The sequence below is a fragment of the Maniola jurtina genome, chromosome Z (assembly GCF_905333055.1).
Source record: "Maniola jurtina chromosome Z, ilManJurt1.1, whole genome shotgun sequence".
NCBI lineage: Eukaryota > Metazoa > Arthropoda > Insecta > Lepidoptera > Nymphalidae > Maniola > Maniola jurtina.
This window is the reverse complement of record NC_060058.1, coordinates 16,484,108-16,506,374: the sequence shown is the minus strand read 5'-3', so window position 1 is coordinate 16,506,374 and position 22,267 is coordinate 16,484,108. Positions and strand designations below refer to the sequence as shown.

Here is a 22,267-nt window from a genome sequence, read left to right as displayed (position 1 = left end):
TTGTCCCAAATGATAGGAATACATCAAAAATATTTTTAACCGACATCCGAAAAGGAGCAGGTTCTCAATTCGGCGCTAAGTATTTGTATTTCTGTATGTTTTTCTTTATTCGATAGAGAAAAAAATTGCACTCTCCAAGTCTTACAACTATAATTCAAAAAATCACGTCTATCCATTACTCCGTTGACGTGATTGAAGGCCAAATGAACAAAAACACACTTTCGCATTTATAGGTCTACCTATAAATGCGAAAATTGTTTGTTGATTTGTCATTAGTGATTTTAAACCAGGCCTATTGTGAGAATTTGAGAGTAACGAAACAAGTGTAATTTTTACCCACGTTAATTTTTGTATTCAATAATACGAAAAAAACATTGGGTCTACATTAACTCGTTTTGTTGCTACAATATTAATTCATCTTCAACAGTAGGCAGTAACTCTGCAGCATCAGTATTAAAGATTTGGATCCAAAAAAACTATGATACTATTGCCCTAAAATTCTCTATCGAATAAAAAATTTTTTTGCAAATAGGTCGACCATCCAGAAACCTTGGAAAAATCGGTGTACTTCTATACACAGAATATAAAGCCAAAACGCGCCAATTCGGAAACTCCTTTTTGGAAGACGATTCACTTTCTCCTAAACTGCAATTTACTAAAGAAAGGATTTCATTATAGAGGACTTCCCAAGAGGTCTGTAATGGAAATTGCTGGACAGTGTCATACTGATGACGAAGTTGTTTTTTTTTACCTATATGTTATTTATTTTATTTTTATATTTTATATATTTTTTTTTATTGTTCAATATCACTTCCTCGGCTTCGCCTCAGCCAGTAATCGCTTTATTTCAGGCCTGGACTGTAATGCACTCTTATTTGAATATGAATGCGTAAGCAAAGGACAATAGCATCTATGATGCTTTTAAGGAGGAGAGAGACTATTTCGCTAACAGATAGGGTGAAGACGTTTACAGATATAGGGTTGACACGCTTACGAATAGGACTTACTGATAGGATTCCTTGGTGTGGTCAGCGGGCGGTATTCCAGCGGCGGACATCTTGCGCCGCTCGATGCGAGCGCGCGTCACTGGCCGGTAATACTGCTCGCTTCGACGCCGTCAGCGCTCCGGCACTCGGGTCTCTGTCTCTAGCTCCATCCATAGCGAACTGATTACACGAGAATCTGTGTCAAACAACAAAATATGTTACTGATTTGGACGAAAAGTATGCTACGTGGGACCTAGATTTACTGGTTTAGACCTATGTTTTTTTTTAAAGAATATTAGCCATTTTAATTATGACCCTCCCTCCCTACCTTCCCCCTCCAACTAAGCGTTAAGCTTGTGCTAAGAATGAGTACGACAATTAGTGCAATGTGAAGGATTTGAACCGCCGACCTTTCGGATTTCAGTCCGCTCCAGTAACCGTTGAGCTATTGAGGCTAAAGGCCTATGTATAAATTGCATTGCATTTTGTTGTTATTAAGAAAGTATTATAAAATAGGTAACTAACTAGGTGATGCTCTTACTTTAGGTATTTAAAAATCACATGGGAACTCTGTACGCACCATTTCTTCACGATTTACAAGAACAAAAGTCACTATGTCACTCTCTAGGTACACTTATCTATATAGGTAAGTACAATCAAAAAACCATGTCAGTCCGTTGCTCCGTTGACAGTGATTGAAGGACCAACCAACAAAGATTCAAACAATTTCGCATTTATAAAATGGATTGTAAATGAATCCATACTAATATTATAAATGCGAAAGTGTGTCTGTCTATCTGCTAGCTTTTCACGGCCGAACAGTTTAAGGATGTTTGGTAATTAACTTTATAGTTAGCTTATATCCTGGGGAAGAACATATGTAGGCTACTTTTTATCGCAGAAAATCATAGCGTTCCCACGGGATTCTTAAAGGCCCATCCGTTTAACCAATTTATATGGGTACAGAGGTTGCATTGCATTGCAGACATTTATACAAATGTTTAGCCCGGAAAATTAAAGAGTTTCTGCGGAATTTTTAAAAGAGCTAAATCTAAGCGGGCGAAATTGCGGGTATCATCTAGTATTATATAAGTAAAAGAGAGAGAGAAAAGTTATTATGCAGACATAAAAGCTTGTGCACATATATTGTGAGCACATCAAAACATCTTAATCAGCGAAGTTGGATCATCAATTAAAAAGAGGAGTTTCCCGAGAGAGCTTAAACTTTAAGCAGCCATTAAACCACGTGACGTCGCAATAAATGACTTCGAAAACAAGAGGAAGTCATTATTTTCACTTGTTTTTTACACGTCTACGCGAAAGTCATATTACCTAGATGTAATGAAAAATTTCCAAAAAAACTGACTTCATTGTTGTTGTTATTAACAAACACTAAAAAGAAAAAATTTAATTTATTACCGAATATATTATGCATACATTATGCATACAAAGGTTATTGTAGTTCTTTAATAACATTTTAATTTATATTTATACGAATGAGTGCACAAACGCCCTAAGGCTGGTTTTTGTTCAAGATTAATTATGATTTCAGTGCAACTTCTATTTTGTACCATTAATCTATGCTATAGATAACTACGTCATAACTTCATCTACATACACGATAAAAGGTGAAAAACAACAATGGACGCAAGGCTGCAACGTAGGCAGGTGCCCACCATTGCATGCAGTGTCTATTTTAGTCTATTCTATATCCATCGTGGACGACCTTGAACGAATGTCCAGTACGATGGAACGTGAAAATATACGAGTATATTCCGAGTACGGAACCCTCAGTGCGCGAGTCTGACTGGCACTTGGCCGGTTTTTAGGGTTTCATGCCTCAAAAGGAAAAACGGAACCCTTATACGATCACTTTGTTGTCTGTCTGTCCGTCCGTCCGTCCGTCGTGTCTGTCAAAAAACCTATAGGGTACTTCACGTTGACCTAGAATCTTAAATTAGGGAAGGAGATAGGTCTTATAACACAAGTAAAGGTATAAATCCGAAAACCGTGAATTTGTGGTTACATAATTAAAAAAAAAAAAAAAATATGTTTCAATTTTCAAAGTAAAATAACTATACCAAGTGGGGCATCATATGAAAGAGTACCTGTACATTCTAAAACAGATTTTTATTTATTTTTATGCATAATACTTTTTGATATATCGTGCAAAATGTCGGAAAAAATACCCGAGTACGGAACCCTCGGTGCGCGAGTCTGACTGGCACTTGGCCGGTTTTTTTTTCTTCAAATAAGTCATTGCTCTTCAACCAATGAAATTCTTCCAATATTTTTCATAGCACTGGCCACTTTAATTGGCAAATATATTTCGAACAATTGCTCCTCTGAGTACAAAGCCATTCATACGGCACATGTTCGCCACAAATAGCGAAATAATCAACAAATCGGTTTTTAACAACCGGTTTGGAAAAGATATCGCAAAGCTTTATGTTTTTTTAATTTGATTTGGAAACAAAATGACAACCTCCCTGGTACCAGTAATTATAGTGAGTGAACTCCAATGATTTTAGAAACGCCTCCCTACATTTGTTTTTTCTGAGGTGAACGCCTTGTAATCCACATCTTGTGTCCTTGCTTGCACTGCTTGACATAAATCTGCACACCACGGTGTTGTGCCGCATGAATGCAGCGGCTTTCTGTGACTTACCTGAGGTCCGTCCACCCAATGGGAGATCTTCCAACGCTGCGCTTTCCCGTGAGAGGTCGCCATTTCAGCACCTTGCGGCCCTAACGTCTATCGGTTTTTCGAACTATGCATTTTTTATTTACCCGACTGCGGCAAAGCCAAAAGGAAATGATTTTAGTAGTCTAGGTATGTATGTATGTGTATCTGTTACGGGCAATTTGATATGTCCGGGGACTATTAATAATGGCCGGTCTGTATTAATAATGCCCGACTTAATTGGACAATGTGATTAAAACAGCATGATTAATCACTTTTCCCGGCCATTATGAATAATGCCCACCCTATCTTGGGCAAAGTAATAAAATAGGTGAACTGTAGTGCTTTTGTTTATTAAATGAAATTAAATTTACAAAAAAAAAAGTTGAAAAAACTATAATCCGACTACGGAAAAATGAGACAACTTGAACCCGACTTGGTAGTAAAATAAATTAAAAAGAAAGAAACAAGATAGATGCTTAGTCATTTATAGCTTATCATCGTCTCGAGTAAGATTCAATACGAATGCCGTGGTCGTGCGTTGTCGACATCGTATTTCTTATCCTTGATTGGCGGCATTCTCAATGATTTTATTTGTCTACCAAATTAGAATATTTTCTTTTTGCTGTCGACAACGCACGACAACCCGTTGCACTATTGTCGTACCTACTCCTAGCACAAGCTTTTCGCTTAATTGGAGGGGAAAGGGGAGTAGTAGTCATGATTAGCATGGCTGATATTATTTTTAAAGAAAAAATGCCTTACCCGCTTTCTGCTCATTGCCAGCCGCCTCAGTCGCCTCTTCGATGCAGCTTTGCTCGTCAGGAAACTTTACGTGCTTTTTAACTGCAGAACTTCTTGCTTTTGAGAGCATGGAAGCTGCAAAAATAATTATAGAGAGTATAGATAGAACTCACAGACCTCAAGTTCAGTAAAACAGTTTTAAAATTGACATACAATAAAACAAACAATGTACAAATATTCAATAATTAGGGGGCGTGTACTACTACGCTAAAAAAATTGCCTATTTTATTGATCTTAAACCCATCTTGGGAAACCAGTTTGGGGCACATCCATTGAATGATTCCAAAGTCTGACGGATACAGGCACAAACTTTTTTGTGTTTTATATTAAGATAAGACTAATTCAGTTTTCAAGATAACTTCAATAAATCAGTTGTATAATTGACATACAATAAGACAAATAATTTAAGCTATTTATTAATGAGACAAATTTCAAGATATTTTAGAACCAAGCGACCCAACATTATTCAACTTTAGATTACAGCGGATAGTTCAAATGCCTTGTAGTCAGAAATTCTTCAAACGTTTTGTGTCTAAGGCTAAGATCTACATATAGAGCGCACTTTATCTTTGCTCAGACTGAAGATACTGTTAAAACGAGACAGTGTTATAGGTACGCTGGCATAAATCTGTCTCGTTTTAACTGAAACAAAGTCTAAGCAAAGTCAAAGTGCGCTCTATAGATTGAGAACATTATAGAGAACTTTCAGGTGTGCAGGTTTCCTCACGATGTTTTCCTTCACCGTAGAAGCAAGACGCAATACATATTTAATTGACTTAAAACGCACATAACTCTGAAAAGTTAGAGGTGCGTGCCCGAAATCGAACCCTCAACCTTCAATTAGTAAGTGAATGTCTTTACCACTAAGTTATTACGCCTTGCAGGGCATTATTATGTAAGTTAATTGACGGAAATTCACGCGTAATATAGCCGTGGGTTCATTTAGTTTTAAACAAGAACATCTCTACAATTTTATTTGAAGTCAACTCAAAGTCTCTTTGTGCAACAAATAACACAATAAGCTCCAGAATGTATTCAAAGCTGATCAAATTACTGTGCTTGAGTTTGAGATGGATCGTACAAATGCCGCCTGCTTTGTTGCGGTGACAACAAACACATTTTTACCCGATTACGGCAAAGCCAAAAGGAAGGGTTATGATTTTAGCAGTCTATGTATGCATGTTTGTATCTATGTAGGTTTGTATTTATGTGTGTTCCATCATAGCACCTACACTACTGAGCCGATTTTGTTAAATGAAGTATTAATCGATGGTCCGGGTGGCATAGGCTACATTTTATACCTGACCTAAAAAAAAAAATCGACCTGACATCCCAAGAAGTGGAGGTCTCCAAAAAATATTTTTTGGTATTGTATCGAGTGGGATATCAAATGAAAGAGGAAAAAATTCTGAGTTCATAAATATAAATAAAGTACTATGATAAAATTCACCGAACGACAGCCAGACAATTTTATACTAAATCTACCGCTATCTATCGGCGGTTCGCGGGTAGTAGCGGGTTTTAGTACTGATTAACTGAATGTTGTATTCTAAAATTACTGCTCCATTGAGTTACGCAATAAGGTCACTGGTCCATACCTTCAGATGTTATGTTACAGACTAGTATCTATTGGCATTTTGCATGTATATTTATTCAATCGACTTGACTCATTCAAGGACGTCGTTTGATACGTCGTGAGTTGATCTGGAACGTTATTCGAGAAATGAGGCGTCTATTCGATATATCGGCGTGTACAATTTACGTAACCCTCGGGCAATATCGATGTTCATAATAAAAGGCAGAGAGGTGACGCATGTTAGAGCACTCTCTGGCGCAGTGATCGCTGATGTAACATCCGTCAGGTCGATTTTTTTCGTATAAAATATAGCCTATGTTCCCGGACTATAATAACAAATCGATTGACACCTCATTCATCAAAATCGGCTCCGTAGTTAAGGCGCTACGGTGGGACACACATACAAACCTTATGTAGGTTTACATGGACTGCTAAAATTATAACCCTTCCTTTTGGCTTTGTCGTAGTCGGGTAAAAATAATACCGATTGGGAACATGTCATGACGCCGACAACGTGTCGACTGTCGACAGTTTTATTTAGACCGCTTTTGGATATTTCAACACCAGCCGGCCAGCCTACGAGGCGGCAAACTAGAAAATCGATGTACGAAATATAAATAGTTTTCATAAATTTCAACCGAGTAAAATCGGTGAAGTGCTGTGGAGTGGAGAGTTCGCGTGCCAGCAAGCGCAGTGTGGGATGACCTTTAAGAAGATAGCGGGAAGTGGGTGGATGAGGAAGGCGGAGGATCCTGTGTGGTGGCGCGCTCTTGGGAAGGCCTATGTCCAGCAGTGGACGCACATAGTCTGATAAGTCGGGGTGGTTAAACTTGTATACTAGATACAGCTACTCGTATCTGCTTTGAGAAAAAATAACGCTTTTCATTTAATACGATGACCGGGTCGGTCGTGAGTGTAAAAACGTGTACATTGCGGGTAACATTTGCATTAAATTATTATTCTCATAACCGGATTATCTTCGTACCTATTTACTTTTCACGTTCAATTATAATTTCGTATTAACACAGCCTTTTTTTAATTAACTGCCATCCAAAAGGAGTAAACAAATGAATATTAGATAGATTATAAAATTCTAAAAGAATGTAAGTATATTCTATCGTACCTAATCATCACGATAGTAAAAGAGTAGTCCACAATAATTACCCAAGTGTTATATGTAGTTCTAAGCCTTTGTCATCATCATAATCAATCTATCACCGGCTCATTACTGAGCACGGGTCTTCTTTTAAAATGAGAAGGATTTGGCCATAATCTACCACTCTGCCAGTTGTGGATTGGAAGACTTCACACATCTTTGAGGATAATGGTTATTATGGAGAACTCTCAGATATGCAGATCACAGTAGATATTTACTTCTTTTTTAGAGAATGTGCGAGTCCGAGATCGAACCTCGGACTCATAGGTCTTAAGATTTAATATACTTTAACCAATTTATTGGCTTTGTCTGGGTTAAACATGCGTCCCTAAATCTATTAATCTCTAACTCCATCTCTATCTTAATACCTTTAATATTATTAGGTATTTTAAGTAGTGTTGTTCAACTTTATCCATCAATAATATTTCTAGTTACTTTAATATTTATGGTAAGTTTAGATTCTCGGTTATTATTACAAAGTTAAGACTTTGAAGATGATTTATTACTATGAGTATTATTTGAATCGCCCGACCAAGATGGACGATCGAGTTTGTTTAAGTGTTTTTTCTAGATCCATCGAAAAATGTTACATACCTTTAAATAAACCTAGTATGAAGTGCAGGAAATGGGCAGGGTAGGTACATAGTTCGAAAAGCGATAGACGTTGGGTCCCAAGATACCAAAATGGTGACCTCGCAATGGAAAGCCTAGCTTTGGAAGAACCTCACTAGGTGGACAAATACCATCAAAAGAGTCGCAGGGATAAGACCGTGGGATGTGAAAATTCCTACAAAACATCTATGTCCAGCTGTGGACGCCTATCGGTTGATACAATAATGAATGTATTTATTTTTCGTTTCATTTTTAAGCCCCGACCCAAAAAGAGGGGTGTTATAATTTTGATGTGTGTATCTGTGTATCTGTCTGTGGCATCGTAGCTCCTAAGCTAATGAACCGATTTTAATTTAGTTTTTTTTTTGTTTGAAAGTTGGCTTGATCGAGAGTGTTCTTAGCTATAATCCAAGAAAATCGGTTCAGCCGTTTGAAAGTTATCAGCTCTTTTCTAGTTACTGTAACCTTCACTTGTCGGGGGTGTTATAAATTTTTAATTTACACTTGTAATTTTTTTTTTGGTGGGGGTTTAGTCTAAGAAGACTATGTCACCCCCGTAGGTTCAACAATTAACAATTATAATACATACATAAACCATAAAAATTGTAATAACATTGTATACTTGCAAAGACCAGGACTTTACTCTTTTGGACTGGAACAGAATCAGCGTTGTGGTTACTCTGTATCCACAACATTTAGCTGAGTTCGGGCCTTTTCGTTGGCACTACATATAATATAGACACTGTTTAAGTTAAGTTAGATTTCAAGGCATCATCTTTGTATTTATTGTTTCTTGTGTTTCCATAATATGTGTTGGTTCCACGAATAAACCTTATTCTATTCTGTAATATTATTGTAGTACGACTCTTTAGTCGAAGGTGGTCGAAGGCAAAAGCTAATAGTACATTTTCAGTAGTAAATAATTGTCCGGCGTTTCCCCTTTTTGTGGAGTGGAGTACACCATGACACCTGACAGGTTGTTTGTCGAATATGTCTCGTTAACGTAGCAATCTCTTGACAGGAGCCGATTTACCGGAAATTGCAATTAGTGGAAGGCAGTATGTATTGCATTGCAACGGAAACAGTGTTTCGAGCCGGTTGGTAAATTAATTCATACAAATTAAATTAGATCAGCCTTTTTAACCTCCGACCAAAAAGTGGGGTGTTATAAGTTTGACGCGTGTATCTGTCTGTGGCATCGTAGCTCCTAAACTAATAAAGCGATTTTAATTTAGTTTTTTTTTGTTTGAAAGGTGGCTTGCTTGAGTGTTCTAAGCTATAATCCAAGAAAATCGGTTCAGCTGTTTGAAAGTTATCAGTTCTTTTCTAGTTACTGTAACCTTCACTTGTCGGGGGTGTTATAAATTATTAACCCATGCCGGGAATCGAAGTCGGGGCCTCCCACTAATAACACCACAGCGCTTACAACTGCGCGAGAGAGGCTGTCAACTGTTCTTTATACAGCGAGGTTTGATGAATCATATAACATGACAAATGAGGTAATTACATATCAAATAATTATTACAGTGCCACGGACCTTCGAGTTCAGATAGTTTTGTTGCATTCATTTCCGTGATCAGCTGTTTGCAGGGTTGTTACATTGAAGTTTTAAACAAATTCGTCCACAAAATCCTCATAATACTTATTTCCCACGGACATCACGCTACAAGGCATCTATACTAATATTATAAAGAGGAAACCTTTGTATTTTTGTATTTTTGTATGTTTGTATTGAATAGGCTCAAAAACTACTGGACCGATTTCAAAATTTCTTTTACCATTACTTAGAGGGATTCTTTCGAATCCGTATAGGCTATATTTTATCCCGGAAAATAGAAAAAATAAATGTCCACCCGTGCGAAGCCGGGGCGGGTCGCTAGTATTATTATAAAATGTTGTTTATTTATTTTTTTATTACTAACGGATAGTAGACATTGAACAAGTTAATTGGTTTGCTTTTGTAAGTCGACCAATAAGTCAGCGTGTATGTTTTTTTTTAAAATTTACAGACTAGCGCTTGGCTGCAATCAGACCTCCTAGCAAGTAATGATGCAGCGTAATAATGGAGCGCGCTTGCCTAGAAGTTGCCTATTCACTCTTGACTTGAAGGTACCCATATTAAAAGCGTAAGGGAAAACTGATGCCGGAAAGGGCGTTAGCGGTTTAGATTAGAAACGAGGAAGCAAATCGCTTCGTATGTGTTCGAGGAATTTAAACTACGTATAGTCGTATGTATAGGACGATAGGGCAAACTTCTAACTCCATTGGGACAATTTTGTAAGCTGTAATATATCCTTAGAGACATATTATGAAACTGGTGAACATGACACAATGTAACACAATAGTAGTACAACAAAAGTTGGTAATATGCTTGAAGTGTTAAAGTTAGAAGTTGAACATTTCTAGTGACTTTGAACATTTGAAATTTTAAACCGATACAACTACTCACTCCATTTTAAAAGACGTAAGTACCAGCCATACAGAGTTATATTAATTAAATTTAAGAAAAATTGTCTGATTTTAACGTTTGGGGGGTAAAAACGTTATAACTCGAAAAAATATTACCAGAATATAATGAAGGCCTACTGGACTTGCAACTCTCTCTATCGCACCATACGGAGAGGGCAGCGAAGCGGCGTGAAACAGATAGCATTTTTAAAAATACCTAATCGCGTCGCGTTTTGTCACTAAACGATAGTCTTAAGAGGGGTCTCTCCGTCACTCGCTTCATACAAACGTAGTTCCAATTTCATTTGAATATTAAGCAAACAAAGTCCACGAAATTTTGCAGACATATTCTAGAAACTAATATCTATGTCTGAGGTTTTCCAAATTTCTGTTAAAATATTCGGTTTCAAAGTTACGCGGTCTTAAAAATTTACTTACAAATCTTTGAGTCCCTGTAATTTTAAAACTACATATTTTTAGAAAAATCTAAAACTCCACAGACAGAATATGTCTCTAGTTTCTAGAATATGTCTGCAAAATTTCATGGACTTTGGTTGCTTAATATTTAAATGAAATTGAAACTACGATTGTATGAAGCGAGTGAAGGAGAGAGCCCTGTTAAGTAATTGAAGATTTATAAAAACAGACCATAAACCCAAAAGGTACTAAATAAATAAAACAGTATTGTCCAAGATAACCAAGTGTCACCATACAGTCACATATTTCTCCAAGTTTTATTCCCCAATGATTAAGACGGGCGGGGGAGGGAGGAAAGAAAGAAAAAAAAAAGAGAAAAGTATAATTTATATCCTCTGATGGATTTACATTGTCCCCTACTTACGTTTTTTCGCACTGTTATAATAATTCAAATGTGTTTTCCTGTCTTTGTTTTCTTTGTGTTCAGAGAGTTTTACAAAATGAATTTATCCTTGAGAGACCTCTCCAGCGCAGTGGCGAGTGCTCTGGTCTTGTAAGTCGAAAGTTTTATAATTATTCCCGGCAGGGGCTTTGATCTTCATTGTCTCACTTACTTTAAGGAATTATAAAACGCAAACGTATTCGTATAACGTTATAACGTATAACGTTTGCGCAGGTAATGTATTAAAAATTGATAACCATCATTGGAAGTATGCAATAGTAATATCTTGATCGAATTTCGGCGAGGGAGGCCAATGTCCATAGAGATTAGCGAACTGTGCGGAAGATAATTATAGTGCACAAACACAGGTGCACTCTCTATTCCCTCATCATAGCCCTGTGGGACGGAAATCCGACACAACCGGCGAGATATCAAGCGCAGGACCAACAGCATTACGTGCTCTCCGAGGCATAGGGGTGAAAAATCGTCAAATTCTTAACTCGTCATCCGCAGTCGAACATACTAACTACGAGACCCATGAGCCAGTTAATCAAGCAGTAGCGATGATATGATACTAACAGTCACTTCACTACTGAATGAAAATACATATCCAAACGACATTGACGCTACTTAGTTATAATTTTGAACTTAACAACTGATATTCAGCAAATAAATTGGCAGTAAGTGATCCGGGGCCTAACGGTCCGAGGCGCTTCGGGCTTGATATCCAGGGAGACGCAGGTTCAAATCCTGACATGTACCTATTTAAAAATGATAAGGTAGTAATTAGTACTTAGTAGCGGACTTGTAACTTACGTATAGCTCTGCTGGGTGCTTGGGAGAAGTCCTCAGGATCGACTCGGCTGGGCAGCGGGCGCGGAGCGGAGCGGCGGCGGCCACTCGGCGCGGAGCTTGTGGTGGTGGTGTGTTGGGCTGTGGCAGTGTATTGTACCACCGCTAACTGTAAGAGGATTTCTTATTTAGAACAATAGATACTTAACTAGATACTCAAAAGAAGTCGGGAGGAATCTCTTCTTTTATTATAGTAAAAAATTAACAATCTCTCTGCGTTACGAAAAAACCATCTGAAACGTAGTAAAAAAACAATATTTCAAAACGGCCATACAGGCGCCATATCGAGTTTTTGTCTAAAAAAGTTATATCCAGTGTCACTTGGGAAGTATGGATTGTAACGATAGCACGTGAATTAAACTCAGTGTAAAACTTGTGACTTGAACACTGACAACGGAATTCATAGTCAAGATAAGGGTTTCTTGAGAGGACGATTCAGACGACATGGTGTTATAAACAACCTTAATACATTGCATAAAGGTTGAATATGACGTATATCGTTTGAATCGTCCTCCAAAGAAGCCTCTATCTTGACTATGAATTCCAGTGTGAGTTAGCCAATTACCCCGCTATTCTGATTAACTTCTGACCTGTACGTCACAAAAAGTTGGCTATCAATGTTCCCAAGTTGGCTTCCCAACAATATTAGCCACGACATCGACGACCGATCATTTCGACATGTTAATCAATCAACTATGTATCGGCTTTAACGATTACTATCAGATGCTAGTGATAATTACTTCGGACGACGGCTTAATGTGATCTGAACTCTCCAAGACATGGAAGAAACGAAAATTACCTACATTTGACGCTAGGTAGGCTATGATACGGCTAGGAATCTTTGCGTTCCCGTCACCTTGGACGTAGAAAGCTTATCACCCCTAGCATAATGTTTGACAGATGTCGGCTTCATGATCAAACCGTGAATTTCCTAACTCTGCTGCCACGTGCAGTAGCCTAATATTCTAAGCTATAAATCACAAAAATTGACAATCAATGTTCGACGAAGTCAACAAATTGCCTTCCGCACAACACCGTCCACGACATGGCGGCTGATCACTGATGTGTTAATCAATCAACTTTGCAGCGACTACGCGGTGGCTATACAGAGTAGATAGTAGAGAGATAGATTAGCTGACTTCATTGCACTACAGGAGCAGCAGCAGGGCGGCTGTATTAGAGTTAAATTGTTTTTATGTCGCTTGGTTATATACAAGAGCTCAGAATTTTCTCCTCTTTCATTTGACATCCCACTCGATACAATAGCAAAAAAGTTTTTTTGGAGAACCCTACTTTTGTTGATGTACATCCGTTAGGTCAATTTTTTTCGTATAAAATGTAGCCTATATCATCCAAACCTGTACAACCAATTAATTGACACCTCATTCATCAAAATCGGCCCAGTAGTTTAGGCACTACGGTGGAACACACAGAATCTGGATACAAACATACAAACATACATACATACATACATAGACTGCTAAAATCATAACCCTTCCTATTGGCTTTGCCGCAGAGTTGGGTAAAAATAATCCAAATATTTAGAAATAAACTTAAGAGGGCTCTCTCCGTCACTCGTTTCATACAATCGTAGTTCCAATTTCATTTGAATATTAAACAACCAAAGTCCATGAAATTTTGCAGACATATTCTTGAAACTAATATCTATGTCTGTGGTTTTCCAGATTTCTGTGAAAATATTCGGTTTCAAAGTTTCACGGTCTTAAAAATTTTCATACAAATCTTTGAGCCCCTGTAATTTTAAAACTACATAATTTTAGAAAAATCTTAAACACCACAGACACAGATATTAGTTTCAAGAATATGTCTGCAAATTTTCGTGGACTTTGGTTGCTTAATATTTAAATGAAATTGGAACTACGATTGTATGAAACGAGTGACGGAGAGAGCCCTGTTAAATAAATACTTAAAATATGGCTTTCCATGCATTTTAACTGAGAAAGCCACTGCCATTACGTATCTCTAATAAATAGTGTACTTGTATTAAGCTGAAGTGACAGTAGGCAGGTCCTGCCTGTCGCAAAACTCACGACCGATGTGGTAGGTGTGTTCTGGAGTAGGAGCCTCCAGTCGGCTGGATCGACAATCTGATGAGAATGGCGGGAAGCAGGTGAACGCGGAAGGTGGAGGACTATGTTTGATTATGTGCTCTCGAAAAGGCCTTATGCGTCCAGCACTGGACGCCTCCAGGTTTATGAATTGGGTTTGGATCGGGTTACTACCACCCAAGAACATTTGCAGCATCAGAAGGACCTCCTTGGGGTTTTGCACCAATATGTTTAATTGATCCACATCAGCAGTTTGTTGGTCCACCCCTTGAGTAACCCCATGATGTAATCTAGTTGAAACACCGCCAAAGGGAGTTAGTTCCGCAGTTTGCATGTGTGTCTGGAGAAAAAGATCTGGTACAACGCGCGGTCGAAGTACACCAGGCACCCAGGTGGTGAGGGGGAAATTGCTAACAGTGGCGTACGGTGGGGCTTGGAGGGACAAATTTGATCATTTTGTATGCACATTGCATATATATTTGTTACTTACTCTATCGGAATAGTCAAATGCAGCAGTTCCCCGCCCTTCAAGATATTCTTGAAACTGCGAAATCACGCACACCATTGCATAGATCTGTCAACAATAGAAAGAAGATTGTTAAAAATATGTATACCTAGTAACAACCTAAAAATTAATAACCTACTTTATAACTATATCAAATTTTGTCAAAAACGGTTAAACAAATGGGCCGTGAAAAGCTAGCAGACAGACTTTCAAATATCATTAAGAGGGCTCTCTCCGTCACTCGTTTCATACAATCGTAGTTCCAATTTCATTTGAATATTAAGCTACCAAAGTCCATGAAATTTTGCAGACATATTCTAGAAACTAATATCTATGTCTGTGGTTTTCCAGATTTCTGTTAAAATATTCGGTTTCAAAGTTACGCGGTCTTAAAAATTTACATACAAATCTTTGAGCCCCTGTAATTTTAAAACTACATATTTTTAGAAAAATCTAAAACACCACAGACACAGATATTAGTTTCTAGAATATATCTGGAAAATTTCATGGACTTTGGTTGCTTAATATTCAAATGAAATTGGAACTACGATTGTATGAAACGAGTGGAAACGAGTGACGGAGAGAGCCCTGTTAATACTATGGAATATTATATGCAACTGATTGGGGTCTAGTAATTTGCGTGTTGCGTGAACGTTTTCTCTATAATAAGCTCTACACCATAAAGCGAAGCCAGGGTGGGTCGGCTAGTATATAAAACACCGTACACCCAAAATCTACCATTCTATAAAGTTTAAAAGTCAATTATTTTAAACTCTACTCAATTGGAATACAGCTTCTAACTGGAAAAGTCCAAAGTTACGCATACATATCGATTTATCAAATAAACTCTTTCGAGCCTATTCAAGGAAGGGAGAGAGATGGTAACTTTCTCTTGCTCTTATAAATGGAGAAAGGATTCAAGGTTCGTGTGTCAAGGCCGATTACAGTATTAACCCTCTTAGCGGTAAAGTACGTACCTAGTGGATATCGCATTGCTACAATAAATCACACTTCCACCTTAACCACTGCGACTTCAGCTTGCATTCTACGGTCCCTTGTCTTTTTAGGGAGAAAAATTAAATACTTGTGGTTGGTAGAGACGGCGTTGTGGTAGACGTCTTTATTCTGTCCAGGCTTATGATCGACTCTTTTTTACGGACTAACAGTAATTATAACCAAATCTTATAAGCTATTGTCTTAAGATATTTCTTAATCTAACCTAAATAATTTTGTATCACCTTTTGTTCAAATTCAAATCGTAAGCAACCTACATATTACAAGGGTTCCGTACCACAAAAGGAAAAACGGAACCCTTATAGGATCACTTTGTTGTCTGTCTGTATATCTGTCTGTCTGTCAAGAAAACCTGTAGCGTACTTCCCGTTGACCTAGAATCATGAAATTTGGAACAAGGTAGGTCTTATAGCACATGTAAAGTGAAAAATCCGAAAACCGTGAATTTGTGGTTACATCACACAAAAAAATAGTAAAATGTGTGTTAAAATTCAAAGTAAGATAATTATACCAAGTGGGGTATCATATGAAAGGGCTTTACATTCTAAACCAGATTTTATTTATTTTTATGTTTAATAGTTTTGATTTATCGTGCAAAACGTCGAAAAAATACCCGAATACGGAACCCTCAGTGCGCGAGTCTGACTCGAACTTGGCCGGTTTTTATATATAACTGTAACGCAACGCGCCAAGGAGATCGTCAAAATTAAGGTATTTGGTACGTGTATTATACTTATGTATTTGGTACTTATACTCTACTGTACTGTTTGATACTGTTAGTTAAGGCACCAGGTTTTCTTCTTGAGCTAAAAATGCTATTACTCGTTCTATATAATTGTTAGTTATGAAAGGTCCTTTATTTGTGCCTCTTTTGTCTGACAAATTGCCACCATCAAGCTGGGCCTGTTTCATCAAAAAGGGTATCTTTATGCCAATGTAAATAAATAACAAATAGGCTGGGAAGTCCGTACGAATAATTTTACTTTTATTAAAAATAGCTCAAAGCTTAGCCGCGCTTGCTTTCATCGAGGGTAGTTGCTACGCGCAATGTTGCATTTTAATAATTAACTGGCCACTTGGTCAAAAATTAATTTAATAATCCATTCTTTCTAATATTATACAAGTGAGTTTAAAAGTAGGTATCTATTATATTATATCTGTAGTCTTTTCACGGCAAACAACACGCAAGAATTTTTTAAAATTCAACCCCTATGGGAGTTAAATAGGAGTTTGAAATTTGTGTAGTTCACGCGAACTAAATCGCGGGCATTAACTAGTAAATTACAAAAGTGTTAGCGAACAACTTAAATATATCTCGAAATGTGATGTGTGCGCACTACTTAGAAGTCGTTAAACAAGTATGGTTGCATTTCTTTAACAGCCAGGCTGATTCTTGACGCAAAAAATAAGCTAATCTTTCTTGAATATAACTCCCAGAACATTTTGTACTGGACGATATTGCAATGTCGTGACGGTAAACGGCTGTGTGCGATGTTTGAATTAAGGGTCTTATATTATACGTTGTTTTATGGGTACCGCCATAAAACGATCCCGCAGGAGTGCTTCCATGAGATTATAGGACACTGAGGGTATTGTTGGATGCTTGTTTTCACTCACGAATGCGGCATGTTTTATCGGACCAAATGCTTAATAAGACTATGTACACACCACTTTCAATACTCGAACTCTACCGATCACCGACCTGTCCGCACATAATTTGTATGGGGAATGGTAGAATAGAATAGGATAGGATAGCATAGCATAGGATACGATACGATACGATACGATACGATACTATACGATAGAATAGAATAGAATAGAATAGATTTTTATTCAAGTAAATTTTCCAAATGCTTTTCAATCGTCAAATAATTTACCACTGGTTCGGAATGCCGTTCTTTCCGAGAAGAACCAGCAAGAAACTCGGCGGTAGGGCTGAGTTTGGCCGAGGTCTGAGCGATATCAATCGAGTGGGACCAGACCTTTTATTTACTCCTAAACAGGAGAACCTTTGGCATTTAGGTTACGCTCTCTTGTTCTATAATAAACGTCACTAACCTAAACATAACTGTCAATATGGATCACGCCTGACCTTTACGATCAAAAGCAGTAGGTATACGAAAATAGATCGTCGAGAAAAGTTTACCATAATTAGATTTTTACCTAAATATAACTTCTATAAGTTGAAATGATCTTTTAATATCGTAATAATATGACAAAGGTCATCGTGAAGTAATTAAATTTCTTTTTATTTAACTTTGTGATCGTCTACAAAGACGAAGACACTAAGTTAATATAGAGAGCCATTGAAATATATTGGCATAGACGAGCTATTTCGAAAAAGATCATGTTTTATGGAAGCTTCCTTATTATAGCATAGGACATCAAGTTTAAGAAAAACCAAATCCAGTCAAGTGCGAGTCAGGCCTTGCTCTTTGAGGGTTCCGTATATAATTATGAACATCATATTATATTGGGTGTATGAAATAATTCTTTTCTGAGCTAGAGCATCGCAGTAAACCGTGAAAGAAAAACAAAAATGAGCACGCCTGCCAAGAAGGTGCCTATTCACTCTTCTTTTGAAGGTGCCAATATTATAGCTAGTAGGAAAAAACCGGCCAAAAGCGAGTCAGACGCGCACTGAGGGTTCCGTACTCGGGTATTATTTCAAACATTTTGCACGATAAATCGAAAACTATCATACAGAAAAATAATTAAAAATCTGATTTAGAATGTACAGGTAAATGATATATACCCTTTCATATGATACCCCACTTGGTATACTTATCTTACTTTGAAAATTGAAACACATTTTAATTTTTTTTAATGATGTAACCACAAATTCAAGGTTTTCGGATTTATTCCTTTACTTGATTTGCTATAAGAACTATCTACCTGCCAAATTTCATGATTCTAGCTCAACGGGAAGTAGCTTATAGGTTTTCTTGACAGACACGATGGACTGACGGAGGGACGGAGGGACGGACGGACGGACGGACAGACAGACAACAAAGTGATCCTATAAGGGTTCCGTTTTCCTGTTGAGGTACAAAAGGTTAAAAAGTTCCATTTTTTCCCGCTAGCTATAATAATGGTACCTTCAAAAGAAGAGTGAATAAGCACGCTCCACTTTAGGCTGCCTTAGTGTGATTGTCTTCTTCTTCTTCTTCTAGTGCCGTCTCCTATCGGAGGTTGGCAATCATTAAGGCTAACTGGATCTTGTTCACCGCTGCTCTAAACAGTGACCTCGTACTCATGTTAAACCACTGGCGAAGGTTTTTGAGCCAGGATGTTCGTCTACGGCCAGGTCTACGCCTGCCCTTTATTTTCCCTTGCATTATGAGCTGCAGCAGGTCATATTTTGAGTTCCGCATTATATGTCCCAGATATTCGAGCTTTCTCCTTTGCACACATTTGAGTACTTCAGTAGACTTCCCCATTCTCTGCAACACGGTGGTATTTCGAACACGATCTCTCCATGAGATTCGCAACATTCGCCTGTATACCCACATCTCGAACGCTTCCAGTTTATTGCTCATCGCCTGCGTTAACGTCCAGGCTTCTACCCCGTACAATAAAACTGAGAAAACATAGCACCGTGCTACACGCATCCGAAGGGATATTTTTAAATTTCGGTCACAGAGAACTCTTTTTAACTTCGTAAAGGCATTTCTTGCCTGTTCAATACGGCATCGTATTTCCAGACTGTGGTCGCCGGTTTCGTCAATCATGGTTCCTAAGTATCGATATCGTTGGACTCTTTCTAAGTTTTCATGGTTGAGATACAAGGAGGTGTTCTGCACGGGTGATCGGCTGATTATCATATATTTCGTCTTCTTGCAGTTGATATTGATGCCATATGAGTTGCTTGCAGAGGAAACTACGTTTACTAATGACTGTAAGCCTTCCAGACTATCCGCTATCAAGATTGTATCATCCGCGTATCGAATATTGTTTACAACTACGCCATTTACAGTTATTCCCTGGTCAATACCGTCAAGTGCTTCAGAAAATATTGCTTCCGCGTACATATTGAACAACAGGGGAGACAATATACAACCTTGCCGTACCCCGCGTAGCACTTCTATGTAGGATGATGTGTGACCGTCGACCCTTACATTGGCTGTTTGCTGCCAGTACAAATTCTTAATAAAACGGATATCCTTGTAGTCAAGGCCAGCTCTCGCCAAAACCTCCAAAAGTTTTGTATGACGTACACGATCGAAAGCCTTTTCATAGTCAATAAAACAGACATACAGATCACAATTTATGTCTAAGCATCTCTGCATTAGAACTTGAAAGCCAAATAATGCATCCCTTGTGCCTAAGCCATCTCGAAAGCCAAATTGTGTGTTTGATATTAGGTGCTCGCATTTCGGATAAATTCTCTTGTGTATAATTTTAAGAAATATCTTAAGAATATGGCTCATAAGAGATATTGTCCTAAAATCACTGCAAGCTTTCGGATTTTTAACTTTTGGCAATGTTACAAATGTAGACTTCAGCCAATCATCTGGAATTTTCCCTGTGTCATAGATGGCGTTAAACAGTTGCACCAAGTAACCTAAGTTGGTTTCCTCTATTTCTTTCATTAATTCGACTGGTATTTCGTCAGGGCCAACTGCTTTCCTTGACTTTGATGACATGATTGCATGCGAGACTTCTCTTCTTGTTATGGGTGGACAAAATTTAAAATTGGAATAAAATTGGAATGCATAATAAATGAAATGAAAAAGTGATTTTTACCAATTTCTTCCAAAGAATATAAATTGATGCAATTAAGTTTAAAGTGTCAGTATTATAAATTCGGCCGTTCGACGGAATTCATTGTTGGCGGCTTACGATTGGCTGAGAGCCAGGGTGGCATTTCAGGCGCCTGCATTCATTGGCTTAATATCCGTAATTACCATTAAACCTGTGTTTTTACCCGACTACGGCAAAGCCAAAAGGAAGCGTTATGATATTATTATTATGGTCCGGGTGATACTACATTTTATAGGGAAAAAGTCTACCTGACGGATGTTGTGACGAGATAACAAGTGAAAGAAGAAAAAATTCTGAGTTCATATATATAGTAGGTACAATGTTAAAATACACGGATTGACAAAAAAAGGATTTTACTATATCTATCGGTATCTATCGGAAGTTTGCGGATAAGTAATCGAGTTTTAGTTCTTAACTTCATCTTGTTGACAATTCTAATCAACTTTTAACAAGTGTAAATTAAAAATTTATAACACCCCCGACAAGTGAAGGTTACAGTAACTAGAAAAGGGCTGATAACTTTCGAACGGCTTAACCGATTTTCTTGGATTATAGCTAAAAACACTCTTGATCAAGCCACCTTTCAAACAAAAAAAAAACTAAATTAAAATCGGTTCATTAGTTTAGGAGCTACGATGGCACAGACAGATACACACGTCAAACTTATAAAACCCCTCTTTTTGGGTCGGGGGTTAAAAATAACCTTCACAGTGCTCACTACTTCGCTAAGGAGGTCGTCATAACACTTCGAGGTATACCTAATGGCACAAAACTATACCACCCTTGGCCCTATGCCCTTATTTAGCTTATTTAAAGGGAGCAAAAAAAGGTTATGCCAAAATAACCTTTTTTTGCTCTCTTTTCAAATACTGAAAGCAATTTTCGCCTCAACGGCGTGGAGTCCCCATACGTCATGTCATTATCATTCTCTGGACTTAATTGGCTCAAAGCCAGGAGTAACGACAGCTATGTAGTGGCAGTTCGTGCGATTGCATTTATTGGCTTGATTAACATTAAGCCCTTGATATTATATTGATATACCGCTCAGAAGATGACTCTTGAAAGGTATATTTATTAGAGCCAATAACTTGTCTGTTAGCAAATCAGTGCAATGTGGGAAATACCGTGGGTATTAATAGAGAGTTCATTATCATTCAAACATTTCACGAGGAAGATAATATAACACATATTCACCTATAGAATAGGTAAAGCGAACCGGACGAAGCTAGGACGGATCAGCTAGTATTTCAAAGATTCAAAATAAAGGTAGCTATGAGGATGATGACTACTAGTCAAATCAGCAACTTTTCACCAAAACGCTCGCTTAGTATGGAAGCTAGTATGAAATACATAGATGTGACGCTATACACATTTGACGTAATTTGAAGTCCTTTTCTAGTTAAATCGATAATTTACAAGTGTAAATTAAAAATTTGTAACACCCCCGACAAGTGAAGGTTACAGTAACTAGAAAAGAGCTGATAACTTTCAAACGGTTCAACCGAATTTCTTGGATTATAGCTAAGAACACTCTCGATCAAGCCATCTTTCAAACAAAAAAAAAAATTAAAATCGGTTCATTAGTTTAGGAGCTACGATGCCACAGACAGATACACACGTCAAACTTATAACACCCCTCTTTTTGGGTGGGGGGTTAAAAATGGCCAGTCAACTTAAAACAAGCAGCAAATGTGGATTTTACGAATTTTTATTTATTTATTTTTGACCTAGACATCATCCCCAATGTTGCAAAGGTCTACATTTCTCTGTTCAACTTGTTTATGAGCTGTATACCGTTACGAGCGATGCTGTACAGAAGTTATGACGTCATAATATTTGTAATAATTTCTGAAGCAATTTAAAAACGTGAAATGTCTAGCTGTGATTTTTAATTACATTTTTACGTCTTCTTATTTTAAATTAACGAATCTATTAGAAA

The 22,267-nt window shown here is 37.6% G+C and overlaps 1 protein-coding gene across 1 annotated transcript in view; it reads right to left on the bottom strand.

Annotated features, from left to right (window-relative positions):
- The window catches only part of LOC123880220, a 108,720-nt gene continuing 86,453 nt past the window's right edge, over positions 1-22,267 (bottom strand). The window contains exons 8-11 of the mRNA XM_045928215.1: positions 14,536-14,619; positions 11,941-12,085; positions 4,435-4,548; positions 1-1,182 (exon numbers count right to left, since the gene is read on the bottom strand). Of these exons, the coding sequence (XP_045784171.1) occupies positions 1,118-1,182; positions 4,435-4,548; positions 11,941-12,085; positions 14,536-14,619 (408 nt within the window). The 3' untranslated portion in view covers positions 1-1,117. The remainder of the gene's footprint in view (positions 1,183-4,434; positions 4,549-11,940; positions 12,086-14,535; positions 14,620-22,267) is intronic.